Below are 22096 nucleotides of genomic sequence, written 5' to 3'. Positions count from 1 at the left end.
CAGGCTGCAATAGGATCTGAACACAACAGGAAAATACAAAAACTCCTTAATAATTCACTTGACAGATGCGTACAGGTTGCAGAGCTTTCTTCATTTGTGGAGCAAATGCTGCATGCTGGGTAAGCACCGAGCTTCTTTGGGGAAACTCCAGTCCTTCTGAGGGGTGTGTTTTCCCAACAGACCATACATCAACTGGAAGAAACTGAAAACTCATTGTGCAGAGGGTTTTCAGTGAGTTGTAACTGCATGTGCTGCATCAGACGTTTTAAATATAAACCCGCCAGTGTTAAGTATTAAGCAGTCAAGGAATGTTTGAAGAAATAAAGAAACCCCACATTTCTATCCCTTCATTTCCCCAGTCAATTCAAAGCAGCACCTTTCCCTTCCTACTTCCAGAACTCCCACAGTACAGACATCACCACCAGCATTTTACATTCAGCTCTGCCCTCTGCTATCAGAGGTATTTGTCCTTTGTAAATCTTACATCCTCTTCAGATAGCACTTTTTGTGAAGCAGATCTGTGTTCCACAAGTAACAAACAGCAATACAATTCTAACCTTGTAGTTTACAAGACAAAACAGTAGTCTCCCTTCCCCCTCCTCCCCTCTTTGAGAACGTTTTCCTTAATGTCTTGCAGTGCTGCCCTTATCTCCTCACTGTCCTTCTCCCATCTAAATTGCTATTTAGAGTCCTTTTCTGCCCAAGCTTTAACAACACCTAAAGCAAGGTACAAACTACTACCAAATAAAAAAACCCTTACAAAAACAGCCCCAGCCATCTAGCAAGAGGCTCTGACAAAAGACGCTCTGACAAGCAGCAGTTGAAGCTTGAAGACTAACTTTCCATCTTGGATGATGGCCTTTGAGATGTTACCACGCTCTGGAACAGTGGATGCAGATGCATTAATAACTCAGTGACAGCAAGCAGGAGGGAACAGGCAGAGAGCAGTGAGTGCAGAAAACAAGTTACTGCTTTATTTTTTCTCTGTGAAACACAGCTACGAGAGATTTAAAATGATGTGGATGAACAGTGTTAAAATCCTGAAATAATGTGTTTAGTTGTCAATACAGATAATATCCATTTAGTATCAGCTCAACTCAATCACCAAAGCTGATGCAGTAGGCTGAGAAGAGCACTTAGGAGCTGAAGTGTATTTAAATAACCCTTAGTTACAAAAATTACCCTTTCATAAAATTGTGTTGTTTGAGTTGCAGGGGACCTTTAAAGACGTAATACAACTCCATCCTGGAGCAGGGACAGCTTGGGCATCTACCAACCCATTTTACTAAGGATTAAGATAGAAGTGCTGCTTCACCATCTGAAAGGATCCAAGTTTCTGCAGAGTGAAGTCCACACACACAGCCTGCTGCTCCTAGCAATTTGGTTCACTATCTGTTAGTGTAATCTGTCAACATACTTCTTAGAAATCCCACTATCTTTCCTGGAACGGATGCCAAACACACGGAGCAGTGGGTACATAACACGAATGTCCTCCCCCACTCCCTGTCTGTGGTCTAGTTTTCCAATGCATAATCAACTCCTACTGATATCAAAGCACTCAGGCAAGCTTCCCTTCACCAGCAGGGATTAGAAAATACCAGCCCAGGACACACCCACAACCTGCATTACACACAGCTAACCAAAGCAGCAGGTGCTACAGCCATAGGGTGCGTTCTGACTTTGGATCTGTATGTTCAACTTGTCACAAGCAGGAGAAACAGCTCCTGACCATTTCAGACAGCACATTTGAGGAAAGCAAACTGACAGCTTCCACCCCCCCCCCACACACGTGCACCATCAGTGTACCAGGGCATCAGCACCAGCACTGTTAATGGAGCCCTGAGCAAAACCTTCCATTTGAGGGGGCTCACTTCAGCCTGCAGTTACAACATTTTTGACCCCACTGCACACACACTGTGACACTCAGGTCTGCTCCCTGCACACTTACAGAAGTGACACGCTATGATGGACTGCTGCTCAGTCAGGAGAGCATTAATTAATATTTGCATCAACATTTAAATAATGAGGCAAGAAGGAAACTGGAGCACGAGGCAGAAGCCTGGCTAAAGCAGGCAGGAACATGCCAAGTCCTGTCACATTCCAGCTATACAGCCCTGTTAGTTTTTTTGGAACACAGAAATTGTCTAAACAAGACTCCACTTCTTGTTAGTACAATAACTTTTATTTGACATCTACAAGATCATTATCTTGTAGTTTTTTTGGACAGGTTTATACAATCTCAATTTTTCAATAGTGCAACCTGTGCAAGCAAGAAATGACAAACATTGTCCTTCACTTTCTTATAAACATCTACTATTATAGGCAAAACAAAACTTACCCATATTATAGATAAGTGACTATTCACATTTGTACATTACAATTTCTTTTAAACAGCTCCAGATAAACTCTACAATGTCTTACAACATATTAAACAGTATTCAAGTTACTGGGTAACAGAAACAGCACATACAGCGGAACCCTTAAGTGTTTCCCATTCTCTAATTTACAGCTCAAGTAAGGTTTCATCTTACAAGTGACAAATTAAATTACATTAATGAAGTAAAAAATATAAGATTGTATGCGAGATGGAAGTGAATTTGCACTTAAGTTTCCATAACCACCTCGGATTAAGGAAATGCTTCAATTGAAGGAAAACAGGCATCTAGCCTTCTTTGCAGTACACATTAGGAATACCATTAATACATTAAAAATGAACTAATTTTAATTTAAGATGTTTTTATCACAAAAAGAACATGTTGTAGACTCAAATATATAACCCCCAGGAGAGAACCAGAAAAAATGCAACACCTGGGTATAAACACTATAAAAATGCAATAATAACCAATGCTGTACAACTAAGATTGTGTTTCTCTCTGACCTCCTGTCTTGCGTGTTTATCCTGTCCATGCCCGTTTCCAAAGACATGCACTGTCGAACAGAAACTGGGAAGGAACCTGAATGCATGATGTGCAACCTTTAGGTTTCATGCTTTTATAAACTTATAAATTGAAGAGAAAAACCTCATATATATTTTCTATATATATACTCAATACATGCATTCAAGGATATCTCCCACAGCAATGGCATTGATGCACTGCGTTAAACCCTGAGCACTGTATGACAAGATAAAAATAAAGCCTGCTTGGGGACTTTCAAGCACTTCCAAACAAATTGTGGTTTGTAGCTTAAAAGGCCAAAAGAAAGAGCAAACAGGAAGCACTACAGAGAGCATAAGGAAAGACAGATGCACCACCATAAACAACTGCTGGCTTTCAGTTCTACCAACCTTTCTAGATCTCTTTATTCCCAAAGTATTTGAGAGCACACAACTGAACTGAAAAAGTTATATTTCTTTGGAATCTGTCCCTGATTTTTATGCAAGTGATATGCTTTTACAGCCTTTTCCTCAAACACCAAAGTCAACACCTGTACTTTGTCCTCTTATGCGTTGTTGAAGTTGGTGATGCTTTGTGGGTGATGCTGCTGCCATATCTGCTGCTGTTGTACTGCAAGCTGCTGAGACTGGTCTGATGTTGACAGGAGGTTGACAAGGGGCGACACGCAATTTGCAGGAATGATCAAGCCTGAAAACAGATCAGTTTCACAAGTTTGCACACAAGTTGTAAAGTTCATTAAAGCTTCAGGTTGAAGGCTGATTTAATGCCGCCTTTTAATTTATGCAACACTTGGGGTCTGTTTCTGATGTTGAATCTAATCAAGCACAGCCACAAGTTTTGGTTCTAAGAAGAGCTTTATCTTCAGAAGCCACCAGATCCTAGAGGTCTTGAATCAGTAGGATTAAGTTGTCATTTTATTCTTAAGTTATTGGCTATCACACAAAACAAATCACCTACTTCCACTTTTGTCTCAGAGAACTTAGAACATCTTATCATACTGGCACTGGAGTAGGAGCTCTCATGATTTTTACACATCATAAGAAATCCCTTTTTTTTTTTAAAAAAAAAAAGGCTATTTAAATCCTCTAGGGTACCTGTACCACGAGACCTCCCCTAAAGAGGCTTGGCAACAAGAAATTACATACTGATCTCAACAACACCCTAAGCAGCTGGTTTCACAAGCTCAAAAGCTCACAATCATTTTAAGGGCTAGCTATTCTTTGCCAGAAATGGCAAAAAAAAAAAGTGGAGCCCTTACAGTTTCAAAGGCAGGTTGATAGGAAGCAGTCTGAATTTTGTCTGCAGTCAAAAAGAACTGAGAGAATAAACATCCCAAAGCCTACAACCTGACTCAAACTGATGTTTGTATGACAAATCCAGATTCGAATAGTACCTTCTGCCCCTCCTCAAACAGAGGAGCCATTTCTCCTGTAAGCATCTTTGTGAGAAGCCTCCTAAACAACTCTTAACAGAGTTGGTTACAACTCCCACCTCAGAATGGAAATCAAGGAGCAGACGAGTCACTTACCTACGATCCTCTGCCCGTCTTCAGTTCTTAGACGAACTATTTGCATTTTCACATTTGTACCACTCACAGAGGCTAGAACGCCTTCCACTTTTGTCCACACGCTCAATACTGAACCACACAAGACATAATAAGTTCGACAGCGGAGTCCCACTTCACAAACTAATCCCAAGCCTGCCTTCTTGCAATTGCCTCTCCTAGAGGAGAGAGAGAAAAAAACAGCGTTAAGGTTCCACAAAGAAAAGCTTGGTTATAACAGCAGTGATAAGCCAGTTCAGGTAAATAATTCAAGCTGAAGAAAGCATCCTTATGTGCATGCAAATACTAACCAGTAAGCATGTGTGCAGGTGTCTGCAGAAGAGTTGTACTGCTCTAACCAGTGTGGCAGAGCATCTTCAGAAGGTACCTGGTGAAGTAATTCAGAAGGGAATATTAAAGATTAGCAATTAGAAGACATCAAGATTTGCAGATAACAAAACCAATTTGCTCATTGCTATGTGAAAACAGGGAGTAACAACATCCTGATGGTGGAAGAAGGTAAGTTATCTGCAGTTCCAAAAGGTATTCAGTCAAAATACAGTCTCCAAGGAATAACAGAACACTTAACATAGCAAAACCTCAGGAAGAACACCGGAATCTCAGCTGTCCAGTAGTTAACATGAAATGATTCTTAAAAAGTAAAAAAGATCAACACTATGAAGTTGTCTTTAAATGAAATTAGATATCATACCAGCCTCTAAACAAAATAATTCATTGCAGTATTTAAAAGAACATTAGCAGCGAGCAGCTGAAGTTTCAGAATCATGCCTAAGAATACGCTGCACACAGCTGCTTACTAAGAGCATGCTGATACACCTCACATAGAAATAAGCCTTCTCCTTCCTAGCCCTGAGAAACAACTCACTTCATATCACCACAGCACAGCTTATATTCGGACAGCTTGGGATACAGCAGTACAGAAAGCATACAGATATACTTGCAAAGTCCCAGAACATGCCAAAAGTGATCCATAACCGATCTGACAGTTACATACAAACAAAAAAATACTTGCATTTCTTCCCCCCTAATTGAAACTAGCATCATTTAATGATTACCTTCTTATATTTCTTTTTCAGGTCTGCACATGTTTCTAGTTTGAGTTGTTTCCCAGTATTTGGTCTGTATACCAAGAAAAGCTTCTTTTTAGGATTCACTTCTTTCACTAAAATAGCTGTTTTCTTGTTATTTCTTATCTGAAAAAACACAAACAAAACCCAAGAACTTTAAGTGTCAACATGCTGACAGCACCTACCTTAAGTGATTTTTGCAGAATAGACGTGCATGCAGACATAAGTAATAAAACCATTAATAAGGATGCCTTTAGAAAACAATGATCTATACCAAATTTACATCCACCTTATAGAGAGCTCACCTGCTTCTGTCATACAGGTTTAAATAAGAGCTATTCACTTAGGCTCAAGCCTATAAGGAGATATCCAGGAACATCTAAAAGTAAGTGCTTCATAATTAGAGCTGGAAATAAAATCAGTATTAATCTTGAAGACTGAACATTTCTCAAAACTTAACAGTGGTTGATTCAAACATTTTTCAGAGATAACAGCTTATTTGGTTAGCTCCAAAACAAACTGCAGAACATACATAGGCAAGAGCAAGGAATCTTACCTGTAGCGATAAATAGAACCCATCATCTGGACCTGTCTGCTCTGCCCAGATCTTAGTTGCTTCATCCCAAGACATTCCTCTCTCCACACTGATCTAGAAGAAAACCACACAGGTATTTGAAATGAAAGAAGCTTTAGAACAATTAGTGATATGTGAACTGAAGAACCAGAAAACCTAACAATACCGAGTGAAATGCATGGGACTTCCTTCCCCCTCCTCCTCCACTCAGTGGAAGCTTAGTAGATTTGAAGTGTTTAATGAAATTATGGGCAAGCAAGTCTTATTCAATCATACAAATGGGGAAAAAATTAACTTACTGTGTACAGCTCTACATGTCCAGAGGTAGAATATCCAGGAGTTAAGAACTTCTTAACATCTGCTTTCCTTACTTTCTCATCCCCAGAGCCCAAATCTTAAAAGGAAAGAACAGAGTTACTCCTCTTTTCTTTTCTTAAGCATAGAAACAGTGAGATATTGAGCAACTCACCTAAGATGCCCATATCGTATCTTCCATTCTTTTTTGCATTTTGAATAACTGCATTTAATGTGTCAGAGAAGTACTGGAATAAAGCATTCTGCTGATGTACTTCCATACCAAGAATTCTATTCAGAAATTTTCCTATGTTGTTATAATCTTTAAAAAAAAGAAGAAAAAGAAATACATCAGGTCAAAGGTTCAGCTTTATGACGACAAGCTTTCAAGCAGTGTTTGCAGCATCTGAAAAGGAAAGAGATCCATTCTTTCAGAAGTGAGGAAAACAGTCCCAAGGTGTTTGCAGAAGTGTTTTTTGGTGGTTTCTTTCTTTAAATAATTACAACTTTGGTTGTAATTTAGGTAACTTAGGAATCCACTATCCCAATATATGAGAGGACAACTAACTTCTGGTGACATTTTACAGATACACTGAAAGCATAAATACCTTTATCAAGAGTTAGAATTCCAGATCTGTCTTCTACATTTATCAGCCCTACACCAATCAATCCTTGACGAACATCTAGGAAAAAGAAAAAGATCACAGTTGCTTTACCACCTAAAAATACACCAGTGACATAACAGCTTATCAACCTTGCTTCAAGATCCAATTTTAACTGACAACCTTAGATACATCACTTACAATTGCTACTTAAATACATTGATAAGCAAGACAGGAAACACAGGCACTGTGTGAACCCATGGGAAAACAAGATGCACTAAGTTACTGGTAGCAAACAACAAGCCTTGTACTGAATGGATTCACGTATCTTTTCTTATCTGAACTTCAACATTCAGCACAATACGTAGAAATAAAACCAATGAGAACCTATCTGGGTCAGCTGATCAGTTTAAATAGCAATGTTTTCTAGCTCTAGCATGACTAGCATTTTCTGCAGATTGCAGGAAAGACAAGCAATTACATCCAGCAGATTACAATTACCTTTGAAGAAGTCTCCAGGAAAATCAGGAGGTGGTGAGACCATCGGGCTGTCTAAATTCACAATGGATTTCATAACAATCTCTAAAGCATTCCTGCCATACTACATAAGAGAGAGAAAGTTGCTGTGATCAAGTGTTTGTGCCTCAGCTCCGAGCACACATGGGGCAAAAAGCTGTGTTTGATTTACAACAAAACATTTCCCTTCTGTTTAACAATACTGCGGGGAACTGTTTAAAAGCTTCAGTTCTAAGTTATACTACATGACCAGCCCAATGCTAATTTCTAATTACAACTACCAAGTTAATTTTTTAACAGTAATTGCAAAGACACACGTCATTCACTTAATACTTGAGTTATGAGTAAATGCAGAGAAGTAATTTGCACACATTTGTGCTTCATACAATTCTACAAATAGAATTAAGATTCTCTGGCTGTCTTGAAAAGAAGGCACTCTCCTGTAGTTAAAGTAAAAATACGTAACAGGAGACAGAAGAGATCCTCCCTCAACGTGTCATTTGCAGAACGAGCAGCACAGTACAACCTTTTCAAACAAAACAGAACCATCACCTTATTGTCAAAATTGAATCTGCTGAGGTCTCGAGTTTCTGTAGCCCGTCTGTCACCATGAGTAAGGGCTCCCTGTTAAGACACATCTTTCTGATTAGAACAAATTAAAGAAACAATCTAAGTTGTGTTTTTCTTAAATGAAGGATCACATTTCTTGAAACAATCTTACCAAGCTTTCCAGTCTTTTTGCGACTATAGATGCAAATCTCTGCTCTCCAGCCAACTCAGAAATTAGAAACACATACTCCGGAGCAGTCACTTGGTTGGATCTATGAGTTCTTCCTGGATAGTTAAATACAAGAACATATGTTAAAATTAATTCAATTAACATTTCTAATAAACTATGAATTGTGTAAAGAAAATAGCCAGAACTTAATCCTGCTGCAAATTAGTTTTTGCTGTAATCCAGCCAACAGTACACCAACCAGAGCTGTGGTAACTTCATGAAGAGACTTGACACATACAAAGCTAAGCTGCTGTATGAACTTGTTCACTAGGGTTCTGTGAAAGCTTTTCAGACTATTAGCTATGACTGTACATAAAAGTAGTTCTGCCACAGGTAAAGGAGACTGGAAGGATCCTTCAAAGGCTGCTTCAAACTTCACAGGAACAAGCAGTAAGTTTACTCAGCATTACTGAATTCAGAGGAAAAGATACAAAGAAGTTATTTACCAAACTGCTGTATTGCTCTGTCTGCACTCCATGGCAACTCCAGAGTCATGTGAACTCTCCGCCTCTGATTCTTAGCTCTACGGTCTGCTTGCAGTGAGATACCAGAGCTGGCAGCCTCCGAGATTATGGCAATGTTCTTTCAATTAAGAAAAAAAATATTTAGCAAAAAAAATAAAAATAAAAATAAAAATCAAAGTTCAGTTTCTTCAGACTCTAAGAAAAGTTTGATTTTTGATAATATTCCAGACATGTTAGAAATAACTGTCATTTGTTCCTAATATCTCAAGAAGAAGAGAAGGTGAGAAAAAACTATGGTTATCTAAAGTTAGAAGTGCTGGCAAGATTTTCTACAGTTTATTTAAGTAAGCGTTTTTCCAGTTTATTTTTTGGCAACACCTTCCTATGCAAGTGAGGGATAGCACACTGCAGCCTTGCCATTCCAAAGGGCACATTTCCCTGACACCAGCCTGTATGCCACAAAGAAAGAGGGGGGGGGCAGAGGGAGACTTGTTCTGACAGCAACATGGAAAAAATGACAAAAAGTTGGGGGTAATACCATAAAAGGAAGTGCATGCGGCCATTCTGCTATTTCCATTTACCTTGAAAGAATGTAAATGTTTGGACTGTGTGGAAGTCACTTACAGGAACATAAGTAGTTCTCTCTGGATGTAGTAACAGACCACACAACAGCTATGTTTACTTCATTTGCCCTCTTGTGGTAGCATGCTCAAATGAACCGGTCATCATGGATTTTTTCCTTTCCTTATTTTATTAGCTCAAATTCTATGATTATTCCAGTCTTTACTTTATTTTAGAGTACAAGATAAAGGCTGAAAGCAAGATAAAGGCTGAAAGCTATCACTCTTCTAAGCATTACTTCTCAATGAAGGTTAAGATAAACAGCCTCCATCCTTTCATTCTAACCTCTTGCTGAAAGTTTTTCTCCCTTGCCACACCAAGTCTGTGCTTTTCTCCCCTCTTTCTCAACTTTGTTTTCTCTTGGTAGCACAAGTACGCAGTAATTCAGATAAAGGAATCTGGAATACATGAAAAGCTTCCTTGCTTTTTAAATATATGCAGTTTCACAAGACTAGTCTAGGGGTGCTAACTTCCCTATTGACACATGGCCTCCACACCCACCCAACCTACAGCCTGATCTGGCAGAATGCTGTGCCACACACTTGATGGCACTACTCAACACACTAGTTTGAAAAAACATACAGCACAGAGTAGTAGATGCTTTCTAGCTAGTATTCATAGTGCTTAAAATCACTGAGATAACCAACAGACAAGTTGTGGCTCTTCATGGCTGACTCATCTGGCAAGTTCTTCTAAATTGTATTTAAGAGCTACCTTATCTCCGTCCATGAACCTCTGCTTTTCTGTGATGTTCAGAATTTCAACAGGCACATCAAGTTCAGACCTTGACTCGTAAGATATGCTGCCATCATCGTTGCTCACTACTCTTCCTTTACGGCCTGTCATCTTTGAAAATAAGAAGTGAACAGAAGCTCATTATGGCAATACCAAAACTACATCATGACCAAAACCTTCAAGCAATGCTGTTACTTAGCCATATACCCATCTTAAAATACGTGTTAGCAATTCAGAAGTCTGCCAAGAGAGTCTGGCTTATTTTTTAGTCAATGTCATTAACTGACATGTGGAACACTTACTCAGAGGTGGTTCAGGGAAACATAGAACAAAGTCATATTTCTGTAGAAATGCAGTATTATACTACTGTCCACAAGGGATTTATATTGGTGATCAAGTAATTCTATAGACTAGTCCTGGAGTTATGTATTGAGCTGAAGAGGCTGAAGTAAGAAGAAAGAAAAGCTGTCAAGTCATAAAAGTTTACTATTTCATTCCTGAAAACAGGAGCTGGAGACATAAATGCTTAGTACTCCAGAGGACTTCAAGAGTACTAAGAAAATGAACCAAAATGTAGCTGAGACTTTTCACAATTTTAACAGTGTCTTCTAAATCACAATGATATTTCTACTTAGAGACAAGTAGCTGAGAGAAGTTTTTCCTCCAATTTTTTGAGAAAAAAAAACAACACACGCTCAGACTTTTCACAAATGCACTTATTGTGTTCTTAATGTTTATTGCCTAGGAAGATTGCCTAGGAAGAAGAGCTAAAGCTGTTCCATCTCTCATGCACAAGCTTCAACCTGACAAGGGTTAAGAGAGAACAATGTAAACAGGAATTAGTATTGGAGCTTGCTTGGTAAGAAACTACCACCAGCCTCAGAAATAATCTGTTCATTCAGAGCCATTCTCAATGCTCCAATACCATCTTCAAGTTTCTCCTTCATTCAAAGGCATTCAGCAAAAATAGCCTGAGTATCTCATGAGATTAATACCAAAAACTATTGAATAGCTTCTCTAACAGATAAAAAGGTTGTGATCTTGAAGAACGACAGTGATCTACAGCTGTAGCAGAAAAAACACTGAATTTCTCTGACTATGAACATCAGCCTACCTCTGCAACATTTTCAGGACCACCCAGTTCATCTATAAGCTCATCCAGTGTATTTGGTGGAAGGTCTTCAGCCAGCTTTTCCAGTTTATCAAGCAGTTCCTTCTTCATTTGTTGGGCCCTTTCAACAGCATCTTGACTTGTCACAAAGCTGCTGTTTGTGTTACTGTTTGCTGAAATATAGAAGTATTTACAACTTAGAATTTCTCTACTTATTTGCAGAAAAAAATTAAAAAAAGAGTAAATCAACCCCAATAAAATTTGTTCTTACCTGATGTGTTGGTACTAGAAGTGGTGGTGCCAACAGTGGAAGTAAAACAGCTAGGTCGTTTTGAGCCAAGACCAGAAGCTAATAAGGCACTTTGAATAGAATCAGGATCTATACTTTTCTTCTTTTTCTTCTCTTTAATTTTTTTATGCTCTTTTCTAATTAACCAGGGATCTAGAAATAAATGAAGTATTTTCAAAATGTTAACGAGCATTTACCTAAAATCCTTCATTCCTTGGAAAAAAACAACAATGTTCTCTTTACAAAAGGGGACGTATAAAGTCTGCAATTTAGTGTGTAAAATCTGTATAAAGAGATACGAGTCAACACTTGAATTCTCATCTCAGAATTAGCCTAAATCATTTAGTCATATTTTAGCTCAATTAAATGCTGAAGACAGACTTTACATGCTCACTTTCCCAAAGTACAGTTACTTGCTTGACCAAGTACTAAGAGTACCTTACCATCTTCATCATCCTCACTGGATTCATCTCTGAATGGGTTGAAGTCATCATCATCTCCAGAACTGAGAAACCTGGAGCTCTCATTGTCACTTTCTTCATTGTCTGAAGCATCAGACTCACTTTCACTCTCATCAGAGCTGCTACCTGCAAGGCCACCTGTTTTACGAGCCTTTTTGGCTTCTCTGCTTACTTCTTCACCTAATTCCATCACCACCACCAAAGGACAGAAAGAAAAAGTTAGTTCAGGCCACGTAATCTATTTCTGAGGTTTGTTTTTTTCTCCCCCCCCCCCCCACCACTACATACAAACTAGAAAAAAAATACTGAAACAGATCTATTTCTAGAAGCTGGAAGTTTTTCATAGGATTTCTCCCCCAATACTTTTATAATCAATAGGTTTTTTTTGGCAGAAGTATCACCAGAAAGGGTACCAGACTTTTTTTTAGCCACAAGAAAAAGCAAGCAATTATTTTCTTGACTGCATCAAGTCACCTGATGCACAAGTTACCTTGGGATACAACTCCATACTAGATCAGCCCAGATTCTGAGCAAAGTGGTAACTAGAATTTACAGGCTGCATTGTTTCTTTAGTAGTTTTAAAACTATTGGTAACACACTCTTTCATGACAACTGCTACTGATACTTACATCCCCATGCTTTTTCCCTAAAGTACACTTCTCAGTAGCTCTAAAGCTGCTGTTTTCATTATGGTATTAGTGCAAGAAGAGAATTATTACCTTTCCGTTTCTTTATTTTGTTCTCCTTGCAAGGGCTGTCTCTGGGTGAATTGTTGTTGCTTTGAGCAGTCAAATCAATTCCCAACAAGCTAAAAAGCTTCTTCCTGTCAGGAGCTGGAAAGTGCTTTTCAATAAGAGACTGGAATACTCCCCTGTTTAAGGAAAAAAAATCTTCAGTCAGATTTGCGTTCATTTGAAGTAAAAACCTCTAAGTGACATTTCAGTAGCTTGTGGGACTTCTATGAACAATTATTCCTCGTGAATGCTATTACAGAAGCACCCCGTATAGTTATCACCCATATCATAATAATCGTCAGCCTCTAAAAAGTAGCGATATGAGACTTTAACCTGTTAAATTTCATTTTGGTATATAGCATTATTTCCACTGACATTTTCTTACTGCTTAAATAATGTGATCTGACACTTAAACTTAACATCTTCAGCAAGGTGGCCTCAGAGTTGGATTCTGCTCATCTGATAAAAGACTGTGTATAACCATAGCACATACTTTACGAGTCTACTCCCCCTCTCACTTGGAGTAGAACAGTTCCACATGAAGCACCATTTTACATAGTGCTGGCAGAATTAGGAACTAATGAACAGCTCGCTACAGCAATACTGTCAAGGTCTTGCATACATGCAACTTTTACTACACACTATGTTGTATTCTGTTTTTTTTTTTTTTTTTAAATGCAATTCTGACCAAATCTTACTTTGCAGTAGAAACAAAGTCATTCAGTTCACCACCACCTTCTTCCAAAGCTTCTAATGTCCTTGCTTCTCCTGTCGACTGCAGGCCGATAACAACACACTAAAGGACAAACGAATAGAAGGTGTTGTTAGCAAGATGACTAAGCTGACTTTTGCCCCACCTTCTGCTCATTGAACAGCTTCTATAGCAGAATGCACAAAAGCACGCAGCTATCACTTATCTGGAAATACTTCTTCTAAACAAGAAAATCAGAGCTATACGTTCTACAAAAATATTTAAAGGTAAGCTTTCATCAACTTACTTTCCCATTCTTGATTTCTTCCCGAGCAAGCTGCACCACCCTCTTCACCTTAGATGCTATGCAAAGGTACTTGAAAAACCTCTGATGAGCAGACCAAAACTGACCCCACATGGATTTCTTCATTCGCTGTTCTGCGTCAATCAGATCCGCTGCTTGTTGGAACCTCTCTCTAGCACTGACCCACTGAAGAAGAGAGTGTTAATTGCTTTACACATCACATTTCAAGGCTACATTGTTATGTTCTTCGGTATCCAAATAAAGGCAAGCAAAGTTTAAAGTTACAATACTATGGGACTGCACATCAAGGAAACTCCTCATACATCAAACAAAACTCAGAAAGAAGAAAATAGTTATGGCTTTATAAATTCAAAACATAATTACTCTCATAATGAAAAGTGGGTATATTTATACTACTGCCAATGCAAATACATACCATTTTCTAATTATCTAGTTTCTACATTAATATATTCAGGCTAAGAAAGCAAAGAGAACTGTCTATAATTAAGTAGAAATGAGATCCAAAAGAAAACCACTGCACTTTCACTTCTGCAATGTCTTCTTATAACCTTTAAAACTTGCCTAAGACAAGAATGTTAAAGTAAGACTTCTTCATGCAAATAAGCAAGCTCTGGATATGAATCTAATGACTTTTGAACAACCCTCGTAAAGTAAAACGCTGTTTTGAAGTTCATGTCATACCTGTCAAAGATTAAAATTAATTACTGTAGCTATGCAACATGAATACTGAGTCATGCATAAGCACTTGTTCAGCAGGTAAAGACCCTGTTCATTTTAATCTGTGTCCAAGGGGTAATTAAGTTTTGTCAGGAAGTTCAGGCTTCATCTTAGGAAAAAGCTCTTCAGTATGATGGAAAAACAGTGGAACAAACACCAGGGAGACCATCACAGGCCTAAGCCTGTGTTCAAAGAACATTTTGACAATGTTCTCAGATACACAGCTTAACTCACAGGAAGTCCTGTGCAGAGTTAGGAACTGGACTTGACTATATCAAAAATGAGCACCTTCCTTATAAGGAAGGGCTGAGTAACCTGGGTCTGCTCAGCCTGGGGAAAAAGACCACTGAGGGAGGATCTGATAAACATTTATACATATCTAAAGGGACATGGGAGGCAAATCAATTGAGGCCAGGCTCTTCTTGGTGGTGTGCAGTGACAGGACAAGGAGCAATGGTCTAAAGCCTGAACCCAAAGTTTCATACAAACCGTGCAGAACTTCTTTACAGTAAGGGTGACAGAGCACTGGAACAGGCTGCCCAGGCAGATTGTCAAGTGTCCTTCTACAGAAATACTTAAGACCTGTCTGGACACCTACCTGTGTAACTATCATAGGGAACCTGCTTTAACAGGGGGGTTGGTCTGGATCTCCTGAGGTCCCTTCCAATCCCTGGGATTCTGTGATGCTCATGTATCCTTTACAACTCAGGATATTCCATTATACTAATTAATTTTCCCCCAGTACCGTAGTGATACTGTGGTGATACTGAAGATACACCCAGAACTACAGCTTTTATGACTCCAAACAAGAACTAGCAGCATCTATTAAAGTCTTAAATGGAGAAATCTTGACAGGCAGATGCCAGTCTTGTATTTCAACAGCACTATGTTTTATTTCAGGAGCATTAAGATTTAATTCAAGTAGCTTAAAACTTAGAAGTCAAAGCATGAAGCAAGTTTAAGTCATTCTTACCAGTTTCACAGATTTATTGTACATTTTAACGTATTCCTGTGAGAGCAGAACTTCATCAATTTTGAAGGTTACACCTGAAAAGCTCAACTGTCTTGCTATGTACATTCCTCTCAGTTTCATATCCATAGCAACTATCTCCATGGCACCAACACCTCTAAAATAAAAACAAATGAAGTCCGTATTAAAAGTCCACTTTCAAGAGCAATGATTGCTAAAAAAACAAGAACACTCCAGTGCTTAAAAAATAAACAGCACACTTAGGGATGTGGAGGAATGTTTGCAAAAAGTCAATTGTTGTGTTTAACTAAACAGTACTAATTAGAGGGTCGTGAAATTTGTCCTCTGGATAAAATGAGATCCTTAACTCTTTAGTACCATATGTGCTTCAATAAGTATAAACATTCACTAGGAGATATCAAATACTAAATCATATGTGGATAATGAGGCTGGCCAAATATGCAACAAAATATTGTACTGCAGTTTTACACGCACCAGAGAGGATTTAAAATACATGCAAAGCCATGTTAAGTTACTGAGATTCATGCTGGTAGGAAAATAATTATGTTCTCCTTAACAGCAAAGCACCTTTAACAATATCACTTTGAGAACACAGAAGTCAACTGCAAAGCTCACCTATTCACAAGCTTGGACCTCCAATTTCTTTAATGCTCATTTAATACTTACTCTAATAAACATGGAGACTACATTTGCACAGTCTAGAAAAATCACATCACGTGGATGGTATGCAAGATGATGCACACAAAACCCTACTGTAACATTCCAAAGTGTTTGAAATCCTTGTCAAGGAGGCAGAAACAGGATATATTAAATGTTCACCTAACAAAGAATACAGCAGTGGCATTATTTCCCAACCTCTCTCACATTTATTTATTTATTAAGAAGTTGTGAAATATGTAGTACCTTTCAACAGCATACATAATTTCTCTGGTTTCTTATGCCAGAAAGCAAATGAACAAGACTAGTCCTTGCCTAAGCTGAGCACTTAAACATTGGAGGGCTTTTGCATACAGTGAGACTCTGATTATACTGCACACGCTCAGTACACACTGAGTTTTAATAATCAGTAGCAAAACATTCTCTCTTCCACTCCAACCACATTTTTACGTGTACTTTCTTAGCCAGTTTCTGAAGTCTTAAAGTTTTCAGCAAGTGAGGGGAAACGTCCATCTTTCACCACATCAGTCGCATTTTTGCTGGATTTAGAATCCAGAGGCAGAAAGACCTTAGTGTGTGTGACAGGATGAGTTTGTAGAGGATTACATGAGGGACAACAAAAGAACTGGAAAGCACACTCAATGACAAACAAGATATTCTTGCTATAGCTCTTCAAAATATTACCTTCTTTCAACAGCTTGAATGAAATCACTGAATTCCCTAAAAGGAGTCCCTTCACCCCATATTCCAAGACGGTTCATATACGCCATATTTCTTGGCTCAGATGCACCTAGGAGAACAACATAAGTTGTAACAGCACCTGTGAAAGCATACAGAGATATTTAATACAGACCAGATAGTACATACCCGTGGCACTGGCATAAACAACCCGAGCTTTTGGAAGCTTATTTTGAAGTTCCAATACAGCTAGACCAGTTTTCGTTGGCTTTGATGAACCAACAGGACACAGATTCTTGGCTTTATGACACTCATCAAATACTATCTGAACCACGGTTAAGGAAAAGCTTTTTGTTTTGAATGAAGCATTAAAAGGAGATAGCAAGAAAAACCAAAAATTAGAGATAGGTTACAACAGTAAATTTTAAAGACATCAGTCACATTTTTCAATTAAAACTCAGGAAAAAACAACATTTCACTGGTATTTAATAAGACAATTACACACACTTTTCAGAACTGAATTCTTTAAAGTGTCAGCAACGCTCCTAGTAGGAACTGAATATCCTGGGGAGAGGAACAGTGTAAATTTAAGCACTGTTTCACTTATTCTGCAGAAAAAGCAGAAGTTAATCTCTGGTGTAACAGTTGCATCATAATAATATAATGGTAACAGATTTACCATGTGAGTCTACTGTCTAAGCACATAAATTCATTACTATCACAACAAGAGAGCAATACCTAGAAGCATCAGCAAATAAAAATACAGGACTGTCTTTAAAGATGTACACTAATAACAGTTAACTCCAAATAAAGGATACAACTCCATCAAAATCTTCACCACACCAGTGAAGAAGCTGCTTTAATCTGGTCTTGTATTTACCACCAGACTGACTTTCACCAATAAGAGAAGAGTACGTGGCAAAAATGACCCCCTTCTTCACACTTCCGTTATGCTTAGAAGAAATTTTCCCATACTTGAACTGCAACATAAATGGATTATTTAAGGAATTCCTTCTCAGAGCCATCTGACCTTATCACTAAGGCGTGCTGGTCTTAACATCTGTATACTCAGAACTCCTGGACCCCACCTCATGCTTAGGGCACATCTGCCTAAGGGAAATTTTGTTAAGAGGTTATACAGATTCTACTTAAACATGTGCTTGAGGACTAGATTGGAGGCCTCGAAGATCAACATCTGGGTTCTTCAACCAAATGGCTTCCTTAACTACAGTTAACTTTTGTTGTTGTTCAAAAGCATTCCTTATAGCTATTCAGTGTATTCATGGCCACTACTGTAAATGACAACTTCCAGAAGCTTTACTGCATTTTTAGAAACTAAGACTTCACAAAGCAGGAACATTAACTCAAAAGGAATTTTAAGTTCAGTGAACTCAAATAGTAATCACATTTCACATTTTATCTAAGCAGCTAATCCTAAGCAGACAGCATAGAAAATAACTTTATATTCTACTCCTGCTTTAATACATCACTGAGAAATTCTGTTATTCAGTCATCATACACAAAAAAAATGTACTACACATAAAATGCATGCTGGGGAGTAAAAAAAAAAAAGGTACTGAAATCTAGAAGATTTAAGGATGATCTCAACTACTAGAAAATATTCTCCTACTAGTGTCAGCAGTGGTTTGAAGAACAGTGCTTAAAAGATATCACATGCTAAGACTTAATCCTACAAGGGGCCTATTTACATGATTAACTTGAAGTACTGTATGGATCTTCGTAAGAAGGTGGCCTGTCAAACAAGACCTAGGCAGTAATTTTATTAAAATTAGTACATTCTTGCAACAGTTAACACACACAACTTGTCACACAGGCGTACCTAAAGTTTTGCCTCAACTGTACATAGAAAAAAGTTTCCACACCTTGTTTAGTGAATGAACCAAAATGTTTTTTGCTCCAATATCTCTCAAATCTCTTTCAGCATCGTATTTCAGATCATTTGACACGCTAAACCTGAAAATATAAGAAAAGCATTTACTGTAAGTTACATTAGAAGTTCAAAGACCAGTTGGCAAACCGTTTCTCAGAAGACAGGTTACACTGAATTTAAGTACTACAGACACTATAGTGTCTGCTCTAAGAAATTCATATACGCTTACCAGACTGCTCTTTTTCTGCCTAACAAGTAATTTTCATAGATTATCCCAGCTATGGTCCTTCCTTTTCCTACACCAGCACCATCACCTATCAAGAATCCAGCTCTGTCTCCATTGGGAAGGAATGTTTCATGTTGCTGTAGGACAAAGAACAAGAACTTGTACTCATTCTCCAGAATACATCACTGTAAATTGTCATCAACAAACAAACCTAAGAAGCATCCTACTGGATGAAACCAGCAATCCATCCAGCCAAACAGACCCTGACAGCATGAAGAAACGTTTCTATTTCAGGAGTGTATATGAGCTTGGCTGCTTTATGTGGTCCTGATCCCCACCTCCTTCTCTCAGTGTCTGGGACTGTTGGATATGAATGTAGCAGCCACTAACAGATTTATCTTTATTATTTTAAAACTTTCCACAGCCTTTTGCAGCAACAAGACCAAGATGATCACTGGCCCTGTGTAAAGAAGCATTCTCTTGTCAGTCCCACCTAGCTCCCATTACTGTCACTTCTGTGAAATCCGAAGAACAATTCTATTGTCTTCTTGACTATGTAAACCTTGGCTGTATCCCCCTTTATTTTTCTCTTCACCAGTCTGAGAAATCTCAGGCAAAAAAAAGACTAAAAGGCAACTTATTCCTATGATCTTCCCATGTCTGCTAACTTTCACTTCCTTCCTGTGTAAGCAGCTCTCTGCATGTCAACATAATCACATGGGTCTACTGAGATTTTAATTTAGTAGTAAAATAATATCTAGTCATCTTCTCAATACCTTTCCCAATGATATCAAACATCACTGGCTTTCTTAATTAGGGCTGCTGTAGCCCATTAAGTTATTTCACAGTAATAAATAACTAAAATGTCTTCTTGTGAATTTTAAGACAGTTTGAGATCTGCTTTGTGAAAGTTGATTGGACGGTGTTTTCCTAGGTGTAGCACCTCACATTCATCTGCAGTGAAGCTCACCTGCCACCTCTTAATGCACCTTAAAGCTCTCAGCTTCTATTATCTTCTCACTATAAAACTGACAGAGCTACACTTGTCAGATAGTTATCTTCCTGAATTCCATGTTAGTTTTTAAGCTGTACCTATCTATCCAGCATACCTGGGCTGCATAAGTGATTGCTTCAAGCTGCAAAGCTGACAACCATCCATTATCAATGGTTTCTTCCGATATCGACGTCTGGTACCACACATCAGGAGGGGTTACACTGGACAACGAACTGGTTTCCACTACTGGGTCAGGATGACGCAGACCAATTTTTACTGGTTGGAAAGGTAATGGGAGGAAGGGAAAGATGGAAAGATAAGAACACAATAAACAGCTTTGTTGCTGCAACGCAGGTTATTATATTTTTAAAAATAAACTGCAGTTGCTCACTGCAAAGGTTGAACTTGGCAAACACATTTCATTGCTTACTCAAAATTGAGTTAAACTTCCACATGCAAAGCAATACATAAATCTGAGTATATAACAACTGCAATTCTTAACTTTGTTTCTTTCCTCACCATCTTACCCTTCTTTAAAAAAAAAATTAGATAAAAGTTCATTTCATAAAAAATTAAAAACATATGTATTTGATATTTGAGAGAAAACTGCCCTGGACCTTGCCTCCCCCCCACCCCCAAAGAGGCAAACTCAAGATGCCAGAATCACAAAAGCAACATTCTTCTATTTATATAGTGCCGTTTGTAAGTAGTATGAAAGGAGAAAAAATTTAGAACAGACATAGTTTAATTGCTGGCAGATCTAATCTGTGACTAAAAGCATTTAACCATTTAACTACAAACCCCATGTAATGTTTTCCTTTTGCTTTGCTTTTACAGCACAAAGTAATTTAGGAAGTAAGATCACACCTTTTTGTCACTAATGACAATAAAGAGGAAAAAAGGAGGAAACTGCAATTAACAACTGTAAAAAAAAAATCTCTTTTTTAAAGAAAAATTCAATTCTGGAAAATAAGCAAGGAACAACTTAGGCAGAAAATGCTTAAGATAAGTTTCACTCCTAAAGACTCAAAATGAATTTTGAAGCATAGCAGTGAACACTTAATCCTTTTACAAGGTAATTTTCTCTGCTGAAGAAAGCTTAACACAGGTTAAAAACAAATCAAAACATTTTGGTTCAATTGCACTTCTGAAACAAGCACTTCTGAAAGAATTCTCTTCCTATTCAAAAACAATACAGTGTACTTTCAAAACTGAGTGCTATGTAAGAAAAAAGTGCCTACAGAAAAACACACCCTAGATTACAGTCCTTTTTTTACTCAATCCAGTTAAAATCCTATGGGAATTTTAGCATATGTTATTTACTCTGCCACAGTTACATTATAGCTATCAACAGTTCAGCTTTTTTGACACAGCCAAGACATAGGTCATACATTTTATTGGCATATACTCCGCATAAGTTTCTGCATGGCCCATTTCTTCCTCGTCTTCCTCCTCAGGTTCCTCCTCCTCTTTTACAGCTGGAACTTTCTAGAATAGAGAAATACCTGCATTAGAGTATTAATGTGATATTTAACTGCGTCCTGGAAATTGAACTGCAAAATGCAATCAAGTTGCACTTGAACGTCTTCCCATCATAAGTACTAGGTGAAGCAGTGAGCTGCCAGGCAAACTACAAAAGGAAATCTGCATTTCTTAGGCTCTAGCAAACCTAGACAATGTGAGGGAGCTTCCTCTCTTTTACAGAGAACAGTTGTTCTTACAACATGTTAAAGAAGTCAAACTTTGAGTACAGAACTGCCTTTAACAAAGAACAATTAGCTAATAGTCAAATCTAACTTTCCAGTACTCCCATAACATCACCCTACTTACAGATTTATTACACAATTTCACAACTCAAGGGAGCAGTTACAAGTTATCACAGTTAGATTCTACATTCCTTAAGTTTGAGTTCTGTTTTTAATGTCATCTTAATCTATGAAAATTCTGAAGTACACTCAACCACAATTCAAAGTCCTTCACAATTATTACTCTGATGTTTAATACTACAAAATTCACCTGAACGGCCTTCTGTAGGCCAGTCACTGTGAGCTGCTATCACAAACCAGCCTGATTCCAGTTACCAGTGAAGATGCTGAAACTCAAGAGTTCACAGCATCTGAATATTTTACCTACAACTTGTGAATGTTGAATGATATTCAGTTTACTATCCTAAATCAAACCACCCAAACAATCAGCCATGCTGGAGTCTTCTAGTTTCC

General features: G+C 38.1%; 1 protein-coding gene across 2 annotated transcripts in view; it reads right to left on the bottom strand.

Annotated features, from left to right (window-relative positions):
* Positions 1–2160: 2160 nt before the first annotated feature.
* The window catches only part of SBNO1 (strawberry notch homolog 1), a 29743-nt gene continuing 9807 nt past the window's right edge, over positions 2161–22096 (bottom strand). For both annotated transcript variants that reach the window (XM_085238277.1, XM_085238278.1), the window contains 27 exons: positions 21269–21365; positions 19993–20153; positions 18887–19020; positions 18650–18740; positions 17585–17746; positions 16956–17091; positions 16773–16878; positions 15414–15567; positions 13706–13888; positions 13406–13503; positions 12693–12844; positions 11956–12153; positions 11495–11665; positions 11227–11396; positions 10092–10223; positions 8739–8874; positions 8236–8348; positions 8067–8138; positions 7500–7599; positions 7005–7079; positions 6572–6718; positions 6402–6496; positions 6085–6177; positions 5517–5654; positions 4752–4828; positions 4426–4619; positions 2161–3584 (listed from right to left, as the gene is read on the bottom strand). In XM_085238277.1, coding sequence (XP_085094403.1) covers positions 3442–3584; positions 4426–4619; positions 4752–4828; positions 5517–5654; positions 6085–6177; positions 6402–6496; positions 6572–6718; positions 7005–7079; positions 7500–7599; positions 8067–8138; positions 8236–8348; positions 8739–8874; positions 10092–10223; positions 11227–11396; positions 11495–11665; positions 11956–12153; positions 12693–12844; positions 13406–13503; positions 13706–13888; positions 15414–15567; positions 16773–16878; positions 16956–17091; positions 17585–17746; positions 18650–18740; positions 18887–19020; positions 19993–20153; positions 21269–21365 — 3528 coding nt within the window. In that variant the 3' untranslated portion in view covers positions 2161–3441. The remainder of the gene's footprint in view (positions 3585–4425; positions 4620–4751; positions 4829–5516; positions 5655–6084; positions 6178–6401; positions 6497–6571; positions 6719–7004; positions 7080–7499; positions 7600–8066; positions 8139–8235; positions 8349–8738; positions 8875–10091; positions 10224–11226; positions 11397–11494; positions 11666–11955; positions 12154–12692; positions 12845–13405; positions 13504–13705; positions 13889–15413; positions 15568–16772; positions 16879–16955; positions 17092–17584; positions 17747–18649; positions 18741–18886; positions 19021–19992; positions 20154–21268; positions 21366–22096) is intronic.

Source organism: Meleagris gallopavo, chromosome 17 (assembly GCF_905368555.1).
Source record: "Meleagris gallopavo chromosome 17, MGAL_WU_HG_1.1, whole genome shotgun sequence".
Lineage (NCBI taxonomy): Eukaryota > Metazoa > Chordata > Aves > Galliformes > Phasianidae > Meleagris > Meleagris gallopavo.
This window is presented reverse-complemented; position numbering and strand designations above follow the sequence as displayed.